We start from the raw sequence: 16,789 nt of genomic DNA, 5'->3' as shown, positions 1-16,789 counted from the left end.
CAGTTTAAGCAGAACAGCACAGCAGGGAAGTCAGTAGCCGTTCCAAGGCCCTGTTTTGAATGTGTCAGATCATCACCTCAAGTGCAGTGTGATTTCCACCACACTGAAGAGCTCTCTGTAAACGCATCCTGCACACACACTATGATGACTGAGAAAACATGATGAGTAGCTGGTTACATCCAACACAGCCTCTCCAACTAGTGGAAAAATACAGAGTATTCAACAGCAACAAGGGAAAAAAAAAGAGAAGTGTTATCCCCTAAAAATAACAGCATTTGCCCAGGATTATCACTACCTCCAAATTTACAAGCACAGCACTGGAGAGAAGCAACTGTGCCTCAAATCCACTTCCCTGAATTTTAAAGCAACAGTGTAATGTGAATTTTGCCAATACTTTCCACAGGGCATCTTCCCTACCAAATGAGGACGATCCATAGATGCATCAGATAAACAATAAGGATCAGGAGTGGATGTAGCACAAGAACTATAGGAGCCTCAAGAACTGTGCCAACGTAGGAAACCTTTCCATAACATTAAATCTGTTTGCAGTACAGGATCCTTAAAGCATAACCAATAAGCAGCTACTGGAGTTCCTGTCCAACACTAACAGATTGAAGCCTGGAGGCAGGATGAAATCCTATTTGCAACGTGACTTTCAAAGTGCTTCCACATGTTCTGTAATATCTAAAACCGGATAAATCTGTGCTAGTACTCTACAAATACCCCAACCCCAGGCAAAATAGAAACGCCCAAAGGCAAGGAGTCAAAAACAAAACCAATTTAACACTGTTGTAAGAGAGGGACATATCTTTCACCTATCAAACTTTCACGATCTTTCTCTTTTACAGTAGAAACCAAGAACAAATGTTTCATATTCTGTATTTATACTAGTCTTCTCCCTCCAAAAACATGAATGTTAGAGTCTTACCTAAATAAAACAACAAGCACTAGAAGAAACAAAGTCCTCAACATGGCAGCTGCTAGAAACATTAGTTTCACGTATTTTACTGTCATACAGAAAACCTTAAAGGCAGCTCTAGAGACGTTTGTTAACAATTCTCAGGCCTTCACCAGCTCTACAGATAAAAGCCAGTCTGCAGTCTTATCATTCAGCTATGTTTTGAGCTCAGAAAACATACAGCTGATGACTTGTAGAGAGTGGGTAAGGCAAATCATAAAGAATAAAGGACAGACTAACACCCCCAGAAACATATGGAACTGTGGTGAGCAGCTCATCTACGAGCAAAGGACCACTCTAGAATTCTCATGTAGGAACTTGAACAAAATGAAGAGACTATTTCCATGTTTCAGATTTGAATGCATTCCTATGCATTAGCCATTTCTCCCAAAATATCTCAGTTTATTCTGCTCCCTTGAAGAGCATCAGGAAGAAAAGTCTCCCCCTCCATCAGATATTTAAGGACATAGGAGACAGCACACTTTTCCTGGAATGTATGAATTGCTGAATAATACCCAAGAACAGTATGACAGGATACTCTCCTTCAACAGTACAAAGTACTATTCTTTTCTGTGAGCAAAATATAGTACCACCCACCAGAACGATGACTCTACATCTGGTTTATCTCGTTCCCTCACAATGGCATCCTTCCTGTCTGTGTCTATTAAACACCAGTTAACACCCACTTTGCATCCCAAGCCTAAAAAAACCCATCCCCCCATTTCCACTACTGCTCATCTCAAGGCACAGCATTTTGGAAAATGAGTTCTAATCAAATAAGCTGAAATGCTTCTTAATGTCTAATTGTTCTGATTTTAAGTTTTCAATTAATTGTAAATCCTTTCAATATGAACAGTCTAGCATCCTAATCAAATCAAGAAACATATGTAAAGAAATCACTAAATTAAATCAGGGAATTCCAGTGTAAATCAGGCAAAGACGGGTAAATAAGTCCCATTATGACAACAGGAAGCAAGAACTCATCCATTTCTATGCCTCTTCAGCACAGAATAGCCCAAAACCTTTTTTCACTTTGGGTGCAAGTGCCCAGAATAGATGAATGCTTCATTTAAATACAGGAAACATTTGTCATTAGAAGTACAAGTCCTGACTGAGAGCTAAAAAAAAAACCCAGGCAGCCTTTAAACAGCCAGAAGTGGTTCACACTCTTTGTGTTCAGCAAAGGACTGGAAAAGTTGGAGTGAAGCTAAGTGTCTAGAAATGGAGAGTTTAGCTTCTCAACCTCTATAATGGCTAACTTATTAAAAAAAATAGAATCCTCAAGCTAATAGCTCTGCTGTCCCCTAGACTGTGTTAAACCTGGAACTAAGTTTGAGCTTCTGTAGTGCAGCGACTTTCAGAGCTCTGGCAAAACACCGTCTCTGTTTAGCACTGGATTACAGCTCCTTTCACCTAGCAGAAAGCTTAACATCTTCCTTCTAGTAGAAAACTAACACAAGACAAATAAGCAAGCAACCATAACACACCACAAGCATTAAATACACTTGAGTGTATGTCAAAGCACACATAAGCAATTATGGCAGGGTAAAGCGGGGCATCAACTTAGCTGGACAGTTCTCGAAGTTGTTGTTTATCTGCAGATGCCCACAGCTTTAAATATGTAATAGCCAGTCTCAGGAGTTCCACCTAGCAACATCACCCTTTTCACTATCAGACTGACTTACTTTAGATACAACAGAGATAAAACCTAATAAAAGGTCCTCAGAACCACAGACTGTTTTCCTTGGGCATCGATATTTAATCTGTTAGCTTTCCATAAGCTTACAATCTATCATATTAGCGTGCCTTGAGGAAGAAAGCTTTTGATTACACAGGGACTATGAGCAACAAGACACCTTCAAGTCCATTTTTCCTTAAGTATTAATAGTAGATATTACTTTAAAACACTAAACTGAAATTGTTTCTTAAATAAAAGGGAAGGATAAACGGTGACAAAAGAAAATATCTATCTGTGAAACTCTGATCATCTGGAATGAGTTCCTCAGAACACACAAAGCTAATTTCAGTATCACGTGCATTAACAGTCTGTAAGAGACACAAACATAAACTCATAGCACAGAAGACACTCAGAAGTTAGCAAGTGCTTCCAACCTCAAGCACTGAAAGGAAACCTAGGTGTTACTTGGCAGGGTTTTCCATTAACAAAAGGGAGGGAAGGATTCCTTCCCAAACACAGCTCATCACTTACCTTACAAGTCAAACTGTAACGGTAACTCCACTTTTAATTGAGAACCGAGTACCTTTCCATGCAATCCAAGAGGTTTATCACTTCTGCTCTTCCAGGAAAACGAAGACAAATAGTATATTACTCCTCTGCCTAGCTACATGATTTATTTCAGCTAGATAATAATGCAGGATCTCTCAGATGGTGATTTTCCAAGGCATTTGTTACATGAGTCATCTAGCTTTTAAAATAAAGCCACATCCTTTGCAACAAGAGCTGACTGTAAAATAGGTCAGTGTGTAATGAAGCATGCCACTGGCTTGTGCTTGCCAAAAAATCCCCAAAGAATAATTCATGGCAAGAGTACCTCACGGATGTCTGAAAGGAAGGCAGAAACTCTTACCTTAACAGGAAAGCTACACTTGCCAGTACGAACGCCTTCTTCATCCGTCTGCCACTGGTGAGGCCTGCTGGCCTCTGGGACATAGACATCTTTCTTTCTCCTAAAGCTTTGCCGTAATTTGTTCATTTCTCAGATGTTCACGTCCTAGAAGAAGACAAAAACCAGGAAGAATACTGTCAATAGGCAACAAAACACACATTTAGCCACCCCTGAGTCAACCACTACCATGGCAAGCGTTCCTGAGAGAAATCTGAGCTGCTGCAAATATGAACAGCGGTATCTGTGAAAGGAAAGCATTTTGGACATAGACTCAGAGGAACACAAATACTCACTTCCAAGTGGAAAACACAAATCCATATTACTTGTTTAGTATCTTTCCAAAGCAACTGAAGCATTACACCCAGGAATAACTATTACTCTGAGCATAAGGTCACAGAGATGACAGAGAACATCTGAAGAGTGATGCACATGAAATCCTCACTCATTTTAGCACCTAGCTAGAGCAACCAAGCAGGACACCATTAGCACAAGCTTCCAAGGCACTCATGCAAGGCAAGGACTCATAGCCCTAAAACTGCTCCTAAAATTAGATGCTTGTACTTGTCTTAAAGTATGAGTGATAGGTTCCTGCTTTTACTAAGGGGCTCAGTGCAGCCCTCGCTGAGTCTACTGGTAAGAGTTCTCTGAATGAGAAACACACTGAACTGACTTCCACGTCCTGGGTAAATCTCTCAACAATTACATAGTCTCACCTCTTCAATGGGGGAAGATAATTCTGTAATTACACTTCCAAAGCCTAGAATGAGATGCTTCTTAGGCATCAGTTTCTACATGCAAGTCAATCTATACTTTAAACATGCTCACCTTTACTAGAGCCAAACTACAATTAGCCAGGAAGCTATCAGAGAGAGTACTACCACCAAAAAGATTCAATATTCAGCCACAGAAGTAAAATAATATGGGATAGGAATGTAGGGAATACTGAAAACATACTGAAAAGCTTCTTGAGATATTGCTTTTCTCTCCTGAAAAAGAAACCCAAACCCAGCTTCTTATAACCATGATATCTCATTTTGATAATAAAAAAAATATGCTGCAGAACACAAGGGAACAAAATATAATTGGATTATATATGCTTATTTCTCATTAAATTAACTAAACTACAGAATACAGACGTTTATGGGTGTCAATAGGCAGCCTTTGAATGAAACCAGATTTAAAAGCAGTTTGAAACACTATTTTGAACCTTGGAAAGAAGCAGCGTCTTCCAGTTAAAACTCTCTGACACGAGTGACAAAAATCAACACGTTCAAGGTTGTGGTATCTGACATTTGAGAAGCTTAAATCCAAAATGCAACAATTTCAAAGCCCAGCAAAAGTCAGAAGTTAAAACCATTACAGAAAATGACTGTTTTCTATCTCGTGACACACCTTAGCCATTCCAAATAACAAAAAGGTGTGAGTTTTGCCACTGACCCCTTAAACCCTCCTTCAGCAATTGTTACTTTCCTCTTCAAGCTGTCAGACATTTAGTTCATTTCCACTCTTGCTCTTTTCTCTAGAATATATTATCTTTCTATAATCTAATAAAAGCAATGTTGTAAAACAAGTAATAATTCAAAGACAAACCCATGGATAAAGAAAACACCACTCTCCCAGAATCGGGAGATTTAAGTGTGGTGGTGTTAATACTTGCTGAAGTGCAAATAAGCATGCTGCTCGTGTTCACAGACACGTGAATGCAATGCTGCCTGGTCTTGTAGCATTGCAGGGCCCTCTTTCAGTAGAGGGGATAATTCCTGAAGTATTTCTACATTAGCAAACAACCAGATCAAACCACCTGCACTCAAAGTTGCTTCACGAGCATTTGGAAAGCAATAAGGTGGGGCACTCCAAGCAATCCGGATCTCTCTTGCAAATTAAGTGAAGGGTTGAGATGTATGTGGCAAAGGCTAGATGAGTGTCCCTAGAACAGCCATGAGCTTGAACAAACAATGTCAAGAGCAAGGATAAGGAGTTGCTCTGGGATTCTCAGTCACAATTATCTAGTTACAAAGCAGCATTAGTTCGTGCCTTCATGGCTGCAAAATGTCTGATGTGTCTAGTAACATTTCCTTGAATTTAACTGGTATGATTTAGAGATTACAACAAGTGTGCAAAATAGAAACCATGCACATTTCTTACCACTAAACAAGCTGAAGCAGCTCCTCTACAAACATGGTCTCTTTACTTTACAAGCTAAAAGCCATTTGAAAATCTCTGCAAAGGCAATTCTGGAAGTTTTAAGAGGAGGAGAAAGGCTTCTATTCTCCACTGAGAGACATTAGGGCAGTATTAGTTATGTATTTTGCTTTACAAAGTGCAGACAGTAGTGTCTATACATCACTCAGGTCTAAAGGAACAGAAATTTTAAGGGAGGGCATTTCATCACCTCGGGCAGGTGACACCCACTTCAGCAAATCTCCCCACAGCACCTCAGCTCACGAGGACAGACACTCGCTCTCGGCACAGCTACTAGTGCAAAGCTCAGGAGGCTGCTCAGCACAAAGCTTAAAGCTCAGCTGCCCAAGCTCTGCTAACTGAGAAATGGGCAGAGACTCTCTGTTCTGCCAAAAAGGGCAACAGACCCTTGAATTGATACAGATTAAGGCTCATCTGTCCATGTGCCGAATACAACCGATCACAGAACACTTCAAAAGAAATTCACAACCTACAAACATCTAAAATCAACTGTGGACAAGTTTTTGAGGTAACTCTGGATCACAAAAGCTTCAGTAAGGAACAAGACAAGAACTGAAAACAGCATGCAACCACCGTATCGCTTGTGAAATCACAGTCTAATTGCCTTATCATAATATTTGCTTATGTGAGCATTTCCTTGGACTTCTCCCAGGAAGCATTGCTCTTGCCCATGAGACTGGTGTCTTAGCAGGGATTTCTCCTGACCAGGAATCTCAGTCCACAGGGGAGGAGGAGAATAAGAGTTCCTCAACTACATTTCCTATGAGACATCGAAATGGCGTTTTGCCCAAAAGTATTTCCTTTTCACTGAAAACCAAACCCATTTTCCTACATGTTCTAATTTTGAGGTCATGTTGTCAACAAGCAGTTTAAAAATAGCTTATTCTATTTAATAGAGATGCTGACAAATAGCAAGATTAATTTCTGGTCTGGCAGCCAGGGAGCTTTCTCCAACTGCCACACTCAGATATTCTGAGATGTCAGACTGCTTTGAGTAGGCTGCAAACCAGTTTGCCCTATAAACACCTAATTTGCTGGTAACGTGCATTTCAGACCAACATAACCAGGACTGCCATCTGATGGGAAAGCACTAAGTAAAACAGTTCACATAGGCTGCATGTTTGAGGATTTGGGAGAGAAGCACATGAACTGCTGCAACCAAGTGCTGAAATTTCTACTGTCTGGAGCTCCAAATCCCTGTGCAGAAGCTCCAGAGAAAGACAAGTGTGAGTTTTCTACTTGAATTCTTTGCAGTGCACTTTACACTTCCATACGGCACAACATCCCTGCTGACACGAGGAGACACATCAACAAACCAGCAAGACACTTTCTACTTCAACTGGCATCGTCACTGATGCTGTAGAAGGTTTGATATTCTGTCTTGGGATTATGCAGGCTGAAAGTTATCTGTCCCTAGTTTTTCTGTATTTAGGATTTTGGTTTTGTGCTGTGATTAGAAGTAGTTTACAAATCCTCAAGAAGAAACAAACCACACACCGTTTCCTTTTCACTCTTAAACCCCCAAATCCAGCTTGCGCCCACATAGAGGACATCATAGGAGCAGTATTTGAAGTTAAACCTGGTGAAAAGCCAAGATGGGAAACTCAAAATCCAATTAAATCACAAAATGTAATGTGGTGTCAGGGACAAACTGGTACCAACAAGCTGAAAGCACTAAGATGTTGAGGAGAAAGAGGAAAACAGAGTCACTTTGGGTTCTGTTACATTTCAAGGTTCTCTCTACCAGGCAGCCAGCCACAGACAGTTCAATATCTGAATGGCCAAAAAAGACTCCCACAAGCAACAAAACCTCTACCACACCACTTCTGCACTCCAAGAGATTGCAACATTAGACTAAACATTAAGACCAGTTCCAACAGCACTCGTACAAGCATCTACAAAAGTAACTGAAACCCCAATAGTTATTCACACAGTGAGTTTAGAAATTTATGCTGCCATTTAATTTTATGGCAATTGATACATTTTGGTTATTCTGAAAACACATCCCCAAAGTCAATTTAAGGAGAGGTTTGGCACCGTTACTCTTCTGATGACCTGAAAAGGTATCATTTTAACCCAAAGCAGTTTCACTGACAGTTCAGGGGCAGCACAGAGACGGAGGCAACGTAATTGAGGGTTAAAGTGCATGGTGAAGCACGTTTGGTTTCATTGCCTTTTGCATCATCAGGTTATGGCTGCAGAACAAATGACTGTGAGATAAACTCACATGTTAATTCACGTCTTGTTAGCTGCTCTGCTGTACCAATGTGTTCAACTTTTACCCTTCGGTGAGCACAAGCCAGCAATTTACCTTTCAGTGAGAGATGGGCAAGCATTCACGTTAACTGAAGTCAGATCAGGTGGGAGCTGCTGCTGATGCAAATTTGGGGCTTTGCTTGCCTTGCAGGAATTAATGCACATCCCCATACCTTCAGATAAGCAGTTCATTTATATTTTGCATAAATATTTCTTGTATAGCAGCTGCTGCTATGAGGTGATCCAAACCACAGAATCTGAAGGGCAGGAGGATGACAGCATTGGTACCTCAACTGTGTCCACAAATTTAAGTGGTCTACAAATTTCACACTTAGCACCCAATTCGAGCTTCAATGCCGAGACAAAAAACCCAGCACAAACTCATTTTTATCCTTCTGAACTCCAGCCTTCACAAAGGTTATTTAATCTGCACTCAATTATATGGTATCTTTTTTGTTTGCAATGGAAAGGGATGAAAACTGATTTAAAGTCTTAGTTCAGCCAATTTTTTAAAACCATTCAAAGGGCTGGGGATTACTTTGTTTTCTCTCAGAATTGAATGCTGTTTCCTATTTCCTATTTACTTAGCCAATTTAGAGAGGAAACAAAAAAGAAAGTCATGGGTCAAATAAGGGCAAAGTACTCTCTGTAGCCTGCAATAGAGTAGCCAGCACAGGGGAGGGAACACACACACACAAACCTTCCCCCTACCTCTGGTGCCATCCTCCTGCTTCAATGTACAAGCCCTCCTGCAAGCCTGAAGTGTCAGGAGGAGACCAAATTGACATGTAAATAACATCCCCAGAAGTATGCATTTCAAACAGCAGGGAAATCTAGTTTTAAGAACAATGTGTTACAGGGATCATTCTCAAATTAACAAGCCCCCACATAAAAAGAGCCCAATTAACATGTTACAGTCAGACTATGTAATTTCATTAACACAGAAAGTCTCACTCATTCACAGTTGAGGTGAGGGAGCCCTGGCCCAGGCTGCCCAGGGAGACTGTGGAGGCTCCTTCTCTGGAGGGCTTCAAAACCCACCTGGACACGTTCCTGTGTGACCTGATCTAGGTGAGACCTGCTCTGGCAGGGGGGTTGGACTGGATGAGCTCTGAAGGTCCCTTCCAACCCCCACCATTCTATTATTCAATGATTCCTCTCTAGCCTGCTGGTCACACACGGATGAGTTAGGAGCAGCTGCACAACTATCAGCTCCTATGTCCTCTTTCCCACTGAAATGCACCTAATACTGCTAACAAGAACCAAGCCAAAGAGCCCAAAATTCGGAGTAACAAGTTCATCCATCTCTAGTACATTTTTTGCCTAAGAAATACCAGGCATTTCTAGACACCAAAGCTTGCTGAATACGCATGTTTTTCCTGCCAAAGCTAACTGATACTTCAGACCTAACAGGACATGCAAATTATCTTCATCTCATTGAAAAAAAATATATGTGTTTGCCTAACCTACTTACTAGGAAAACACTCCAGAAACATTCCTTGGAACAGCAGTGAAGATCTCTAACACTCAGAAAACTCCTGGCTTTGAGTTCTTGTGCAAGTACAAGCTGGTCACACCTTGCCAAAGCTTCAGCTCTCCTTTTAGCATTACCAAAACTTGTATTTTGTTATGTAATCCAGAGGGGTCTGCAGCAGGATACACAAACAGCCCACTCTTGGGTATTTCTGAAGAGTATTCCACATTGCTTTCTCCTATAAAAGTCAGTTCACTGATGACTCTTCAACATTGTTATAAACCTTGGCCATATCCAGGACACTGGGACATCAGTGAGGAAATATGCTTGTTTCAAGCCATTTTCTTGGGAGGAGATTTGGTTTTGGCAGGCTTAGCAGCAGTAAAAAGACAATATAAAGTAGTGGTATGAAACACTTAGATGCATTTTGTTTTCTAACGCACACTTTGAATGTCTAAGTTTAAGATGAATAGGTAAGAACGTTTCGTGTATAAGAGGAGGCAAGCTAGGAACGCAAGGCTGTTGTCGCCAAGGTAAATAGTCTGGCCCTGTCTATTATGAAGCTGCCAGACTGGAGTTTTACTTCTCTGAAAAATCCTTATTAAGCTCTGCTGCTAAGCAAACAGTCTCCCCTCCTCTCCTGCTCACGCAGCACAAAAACATGTAATGCCCTATCTCTCCAAGCCTAGCGTAAAGGTTAGCCAAAACTTGCTGCAATTGCCCTGCAACAGCTTCTCTGCAATTATTCACCAGCACAAGAACACAGAGTACCCTTATCTTCCAAGGAGGAAAAAGTCACCCCATGTGTCAGATTTTGAAGGCAGAACTTTGAGCCTTTCTGTAAGTTTGGATCCCATAAAATCTAATTAAATGCAGCAGTGTCACAGTGAAGCAAAGGCAGGCATGTAAGCGTATGAGCATGCTCACTAGAACTTGAACGGCCCTGCTTACGCAAGGCAGGATGACTAACCACATTATTCACCACATGGCTTTCCAACCCATTTACCCTTTCATTACTCAATTAAGATCTAATAATACAATACTACGAGTAAGCATTCTAAGACATCAAAATGCACATAAAGATGAAGCACGAGTTCATTTCTTGAGCCAGTAATCACGTTTTGTTGTTGTTATTTAGAGGTCAAATTAAAGGGGTTTTCCTAGTTGCAGAAAAATAAAGTGCTGGATATGTAATGAAAGGACTACTGAAACAAGCAGATTAGCTATGGAAAACTCACCTTCCAGCAGTGAAAGTAATATTTACATCATCCTTTGAAAAAAAAAATACCAGTAGAAACAGCAATCTTAAGCTCTTAACAGAAGGCCAAAGAGGTCAGACCTGTAGTGATGATATACATTTCTCTGACAGCATTCTTAGAAATGTGATGTACTGTCATCGTAAGATGTGAGGTCCAAGATCCATCAGATTCCTTGCTGTCTCACACCTGAGCTAAGGTAGCATGTGAGCACTCCACACCCGTTTCCAGAGCACTTGACACTTCAATTTGCACCACGTGTGGGGGTGGAAGAAGGGGACAAAAAAAATATGTTACGATAGCAACACCTTACTGGCAAAAAAACCAGAGTTAAACAAAAATTGCAGATGGCTTATGAAACACCAGGAAATGAAATCATGAACTGTACCCCAACATACCGTTAACAACCATGTGGCTAAAACATTGAGCTACCATAAGCCCTGTTTTCAGGCTCTTCAAACCTGAATTCCCCCAAGATTGTAGCAATTAAATACAGAGTTCAGGACTTCACAAAAGCATGTAACAGAACAGCAACCACACTCTGATTCTTCAGCTTTCAGAATAACACAAGTCTGATCACTGCAAGGCAGAAGTTATTCCTGAAGATAGGCAATGCTGCTTCTAGCAATCAGAAGAGAGGTCACTTGTGTCTCTGAAACCGGTGAAGTTCGGGAAATAAAAGGAGAAAAGCCTTGTTTTCTCCATCAGTAACTCCTCTAAAGCTCATGTCCCCAATTTATCAGACTTCACAGTGACTGCCAACCCTGACTTAGGTCCTCTACAAGACACTCAACTGTTTTAAGTGCAGAGATATAAGGCAGTAATCCCCTTGTTTTACAGGCTCGCTCTAAAAATACCCCACAATGACTGTCAGTCACTAGTGAAAAGCAGGTCTCCTTAACACTGTGACACAAAGCAAGTTGAATTATGCTACCTATAATAACTGAAAGTAAGCAAAAGTCTTCTAAAGAAACACTGTGCCTTGCAGAGAGCAGTTGAAGCAATTCTGCTTTGCAGCTCATCTGCACACACATGAAGAATTTTAACTAGCCAAGTCACATCATTTCCAAGGGAATCATTTACATTTAGGGCAGCTAAAGCTCAGACAACTGAGCAGTTTTGCAACATGAACATCTAGGGTTTAAAAGGTACCTGTATTAATGCTGAATTTAGAAAAGAAATTAGATGAATTAATAGCTAAAGGGTGGAAACAATGGGAAAATAATTCCTTTAGCCACCTAAATCCAAGAACCAAAGCTTGAAGTGAAATATCTCACCAAAAGAAATGCATTTTCAAGTTAAAAGAAAATCACTTTTACAAGTAAAATAAAGGTGTTTTATTGATAAACCAGACACAAATCTAAGGTTTTTAGGCTGGATTTACTTCAGTAGGACCTGTGTTTCCTATCCAAATAATCAGTGTTTGAATAAGCAAAGAATTGCATCCAGTATGGCAAACACCTGCTGCTTAGGAATAGAAAAAGTCAAATGTAAATCTATCAATCAATCAAATTTTTGAAGGACAGGGAGCTGCTGGGGAGAGCTCAGCACAGGGGCACAAAGATGATGGAGTGGAGCATCTCCCTTCTGATGAAAGGCTGAGGGAGCTGGGGCTCTGCAGCTTGGAGAAGACTGAGAGGTGACCTCATGAATGTTTACAAGTACATAAAGGGTGGGTGTGAGGAGGCTGGAGCCAGGCTGTGCTCAGTGATGGCCAATGATAGGACAAGGGGCAATGGGTACAAGCTGGAACAGAAGAGGTTCCAAAGAAATACAAGAAAGAATTTCTTCCCTGTTGAGGTGAGGGAGCACTGGCAGGAGCTGCCCAGATGGGCTGTGGAGGCTCCTTCTCTGGAGACATTCAAACCCAGCTGGATGAGTTCCTGTGTGCCCTACTCTAGGTGGTGCTGCTCTGGCAGGGGGGTTGCACTGGATGAGCTTTCGAGGTGCCTTCCAACCCTTAAGATGCTGTGATTCTGTCATTCCCTTCTTCCCATGAGTTCAGAAACTTACAGACAGACACTGTATTTTTGGTTCTAGATCTCAAGTTGGGGTAGAAACAGCAGAGAAACAAGGTGCAGTTCCAGAGTGTGTGTTTCAGGAATTCACAGGCACTCTGAATCAGAATAAAAATGAAGCTTGACACGGTGCTTCATGTACTATGGTCATGTTCAACACCTAAGTGAAAGCAACGGCATTCTGGACAACCGATGCAGCAACAGTGCTCTGCACCAGCACAGAGTAGCCAGCCAACCAGTTCATGTGGTGCACGTTCAGGAAGCATTTAGAACAACAAACTATACCTTTTTCTCAGCTTCACAAAAAGCCTTCACTGAGAACAGATAATAGTGCTGCCAAGTCTATCAGAGTAACAGCATGCTCAGATGCAGGATGGGGAGATACACAGGGCTTTCTGCTGGAAACAATCATTTTGATTTTATTCATATATCTCCTCAAAAGGAAATAGTTAATCACTGTTTACAGCTAATGCAAAATGATCTGGAGTAGATTTTAGAGTTGCAAGAGGATCTCACATGAAGAAATTACTCTGCAATAGAAATAGCAGAGGAAAAGCACATGGAAGAAAGGTAAGAGAATGACTCTAAGTACAAATAATGATGAATATTAATTTAGCTATTACCGTTGTCTAAGATTGTAAATCACATATTCAGTCCTCTAAAAATGCAACAGTTGAATAGGCAAATGGTAGCAAGAATAATGATGAAAGGGGCAGAGCAAAACCAGTAAGATGCTGCCAGGTACAACCAGACCACATTCAGCTTCAACACCACACAGCTCTTGTAGTTAATATACCCTCTCTGAAACGAAACAAAAAGGTGTTGGAAAGTAACAAAGATAATTACAACTACATCAACAGCTTCTGTTCAAGGACAGATTGAATACATCAAAGGTCTTTGCTTCAGAAAAGCAATTTGCTGGTGTGGAGAGTTAAAAAAATGATAGTATCACAAGTGTCAGAAAACTAACAGGGAATGATGACTTTCCAATTCCTGTGTTCCAGAAACTGCAGGAAAACAATGGAATTCTCTATCAGTCTGGGTTTCACTGTAAGTGCATTTCTCTCATGATACAGAATTAACTTGACAATTCCTTGCCCTGGGGTGCTTGTCAAGCTAAAAAATAGGAAAAGATTAAAAATACCACACACTCCAGTTTAATTATTTGATCAAAACTTCCAAAGGCCATTAAAAACTACAGTGTGGATGCAGCCTCTCACTCTAGAAATCACCCAGTCCAATCTGACCAGCTGGGAAGGCTTATTTCATATCTGCCTTCACCTTCTTTCTCAGGATCCAACACTGATCTTAACATAGCTATGGTGCTACAGAGCCCTTGTTGCCAATCAGCATAACTCACAAGCTGGTCCCCTTATAGCAGCAATTCAACTGGCCAAACCCCCGTGGTTACAGCCATCATAGCAGAGTTACTAGCACAGGCAGCTACACCAAGAGCTGGCTCTCACACATGGTAAGGATCCCCCTGTTCCAAACCCATAGTAAAAGCAGTTTCTAGAGCTCAAGAGATTCATATGAAAACCTTTGCATGAATTTGTATATTCCAGATAGCTCACAAAATTTGAATGACTGTGACAACAAGCCTTGTGTGCACTAGTCAATCTCAATTAGATAATGAAAGTCAGCTTAAACTGCCACCAAGTACGTGTGAGGAAAAATTAGCTCATAAGTTCCCAGGATGACAAATGACTCCTTGTTAGCCCATTACTGCAGTGAACCCAAGCACTTCAGTCAGTCACTGCTTGGCAGCTGTGACGTGGCGGTTCAAGACTTTACTCACTTCCATACAGTTAGACAAATACAATTAAGGACCTTTTATCTGTGTGTTTTCTTCAGCTTGTTCACGATAAATCGGTCACGCTTTCAACTGCAGCCAATGCAGAGGAGGAGACCGAGTGTCACAAATACTCATTTATAACCAATAAAGTCAAACTGTGAAGGCTTTGTGTCAAGCTTTTGTGAAAAGAGCAGGTTTTGATAACAAAAGTGAGCTTAGAGAAAAGATACAGTAAATTTTTCTGGCTGGCAGAACACAGAAAAGGCCTTTGATCACCTCTCAATAAACAACAACACAAAAAAGTTCCCTTTCACGTAAAAGATGGGCAGAATCTTCTTAGAGAACTCGCTCTGGTATCCAGTACAGCAACTGTGGTTGACTTTAAAGAACATAAATCTTTCTGCATGGAAGTAATCTTATTATATTAGGAACTCATGCTAACATTTGTATACCTGTCCAGTGCAAGTTCTGAGTTGTTCCACAACTCTTCTCACAATAGCTCTTTGCAAAACATTACCGGGAACTAACAGGATTATTTCCCAAATCTGTTGCTTTACGCACAGATAATCAAATCAGAAGTCAGCTTCAAGTCAGATACAAGCTATAAATTCCTTTGAGCACACAGGATGCAATGTTTTCTGAATTCCCTCACCAGCTAAATGCCTTTAGAAACACCCTGCATCCTCTCTAGGGTCTAACACAAGCCACATGTTTCATCACCCACAGAGGAACTCACAAGATGTTTAAGGGATCTGTCACCACAGTCCCTAGGAGAGGTGTCTAAACAGGATTCCCAGCTTTCTGGTACAATTTTGTGTATACACAACTGGCATTTCTAATGATTACACAGCAAGTAAAGCCTCATTTCATGCCTAACATTCCCGACGTCTGCTTACTGCAAAGCCTTAGGAAGATCCAAGCACAACTTCAGTGGGTTGCTTATTCAGTGATTTTGGAAGTTGTATATAGCAACATAACTAAAGAGATATCCTTCAAAAGGATTTCACTTCATAAGATCCTGATCTAAGTCATTTGTGGCAAAAAGTTTCCCAATGCCCAAATGTCCTAGAGTCGGTTAGCAGAACACAACGTTCATATGACAGTACCAAGAATGTGTTAACTTGGTGACATTTGTTTTTCCTCAGGTTGTGCAATAGTACTGTTCTTAACAATCCCCTCTCTCTTGAACCTATAACCTTGACTCCACAGAGATATAAGAAAAATATGAACCTATGTGCTAAAAAACCCCAGAGAGATTATAAAGCCAAGTCCAATATGGGCTAAAAAGAGTTTCATCTGAGGACTTATGTCCTTTTTTCCCTGTACCTCAAAAGCCAATGGATTTTTAGATTACTTCAAGTGTTTCTTTTAAAAGACAACCCCACAATCTCAAACTGTTACACCATTATACCAATTTGCCACAACTCCAGCCAAGGCTGGATTTTCCTTTGTTTATGGCAACAGATCTGAAGTTTCCTTTGACTTGGTGCACAAAGCCTGTGGCTTATAAGGATAGTAATGTTTGTCCTTACGGAGGCAGCAGATAGGAATTGCAACAAACACTATTGCAATAAAAGCTCACAGCCACTACCTTTTTTTAATACTGATGGTAATCTCTCAGGCATTTCCTTTCACAGAAGTTACCAGGTTTCATTACGATCACTAACATCAGTAACACATTATTGCTGATCAGCAATACTAGATCCTGAATCTGCAGTTACATGCTCCGTGAGAATTATCACACACAGCTTGAGTAAACCCAGGGTCTACATCCAAACTGGTTATTTGTACTCCCATCGTACTCAGGGGAGAGAACAAACAGTTCAGTTATGCAAACTTACTTGAAGCATCCCTAACAATGAAAATACATTTCTCTAAAGTAACTTGGTTTCCACTCTTTTTTGTCCAATATCAAATTAATCATTACAAAATTCCACCATGATAATGAAGATTTCTTTAGGAAAGAAAATGTGAATCAAGACATGGAAGCAATATGTTCAATTCTTTAACAATCTAGCCAGAATACTTGGTCTTTCCAGCACCAAGATCACAGTATCTTAAGGGTTGGAAGAGATCTTGGAAGATCATCCTGTGCAACCCCCCTGCCAGAGCCGGATCACCTAGAGTAGGTCACACAGGAACCAGTCCAGGTGAGTTTGGAATGTCTCTAGAGAAGGATGAGATCTTAATTTCAGCCTGTTCA

The 16,789-nt window shown here is 40.8% G+C and overlaps 1 protein-coding gene across 14 annotated transcripts in view; it reads right to left on the bottom strand.

The window, feature by feature from the left end:
- The window catches only part of NUMB (NUMB endocytic adaptor protein), a 92,028-nt gene that overhangs the window by 31,586 nt on the left and 43,653 nt on the right, over positions 1–16,789 (bottom strand). For all 14 annotated transcript variants that reach the window (XM_061998733.1, XM_061998734.1, XM_061998735.1 and 11 more), the window contains one exon: positions 3,547–3,690. In XM_061998733.1, coding sequence (XP_061854717.1) covers positions 3,547–3,672 — 126 coding nt within the window. In that variant the 5' untranslated portion in view covers positions 3,673–3,690. The remainder of the gene's footprint in view (positions 1–3,546; positions 3,691–16,789) is intronic.

This window comes from Colius striatus, chromosome 6 (assembly GCF_028858725.1).
Source record: "Colius striatus isolate bColStr4 chromosome 6, bColStr4.1.hap1, whole genome shotgun sequence".
Classification (NCBI taxonomy): Eukaryota; Metazoa; Chordata; class Aves; order Coliiformes; family Coliidae; genus Colius; species Colius striatus.
The sequence above is the reverse complement of the archived record's forward strand: the minus strand, read 5'-3'. Positions and strand labels throughout refer to the sequence as shown.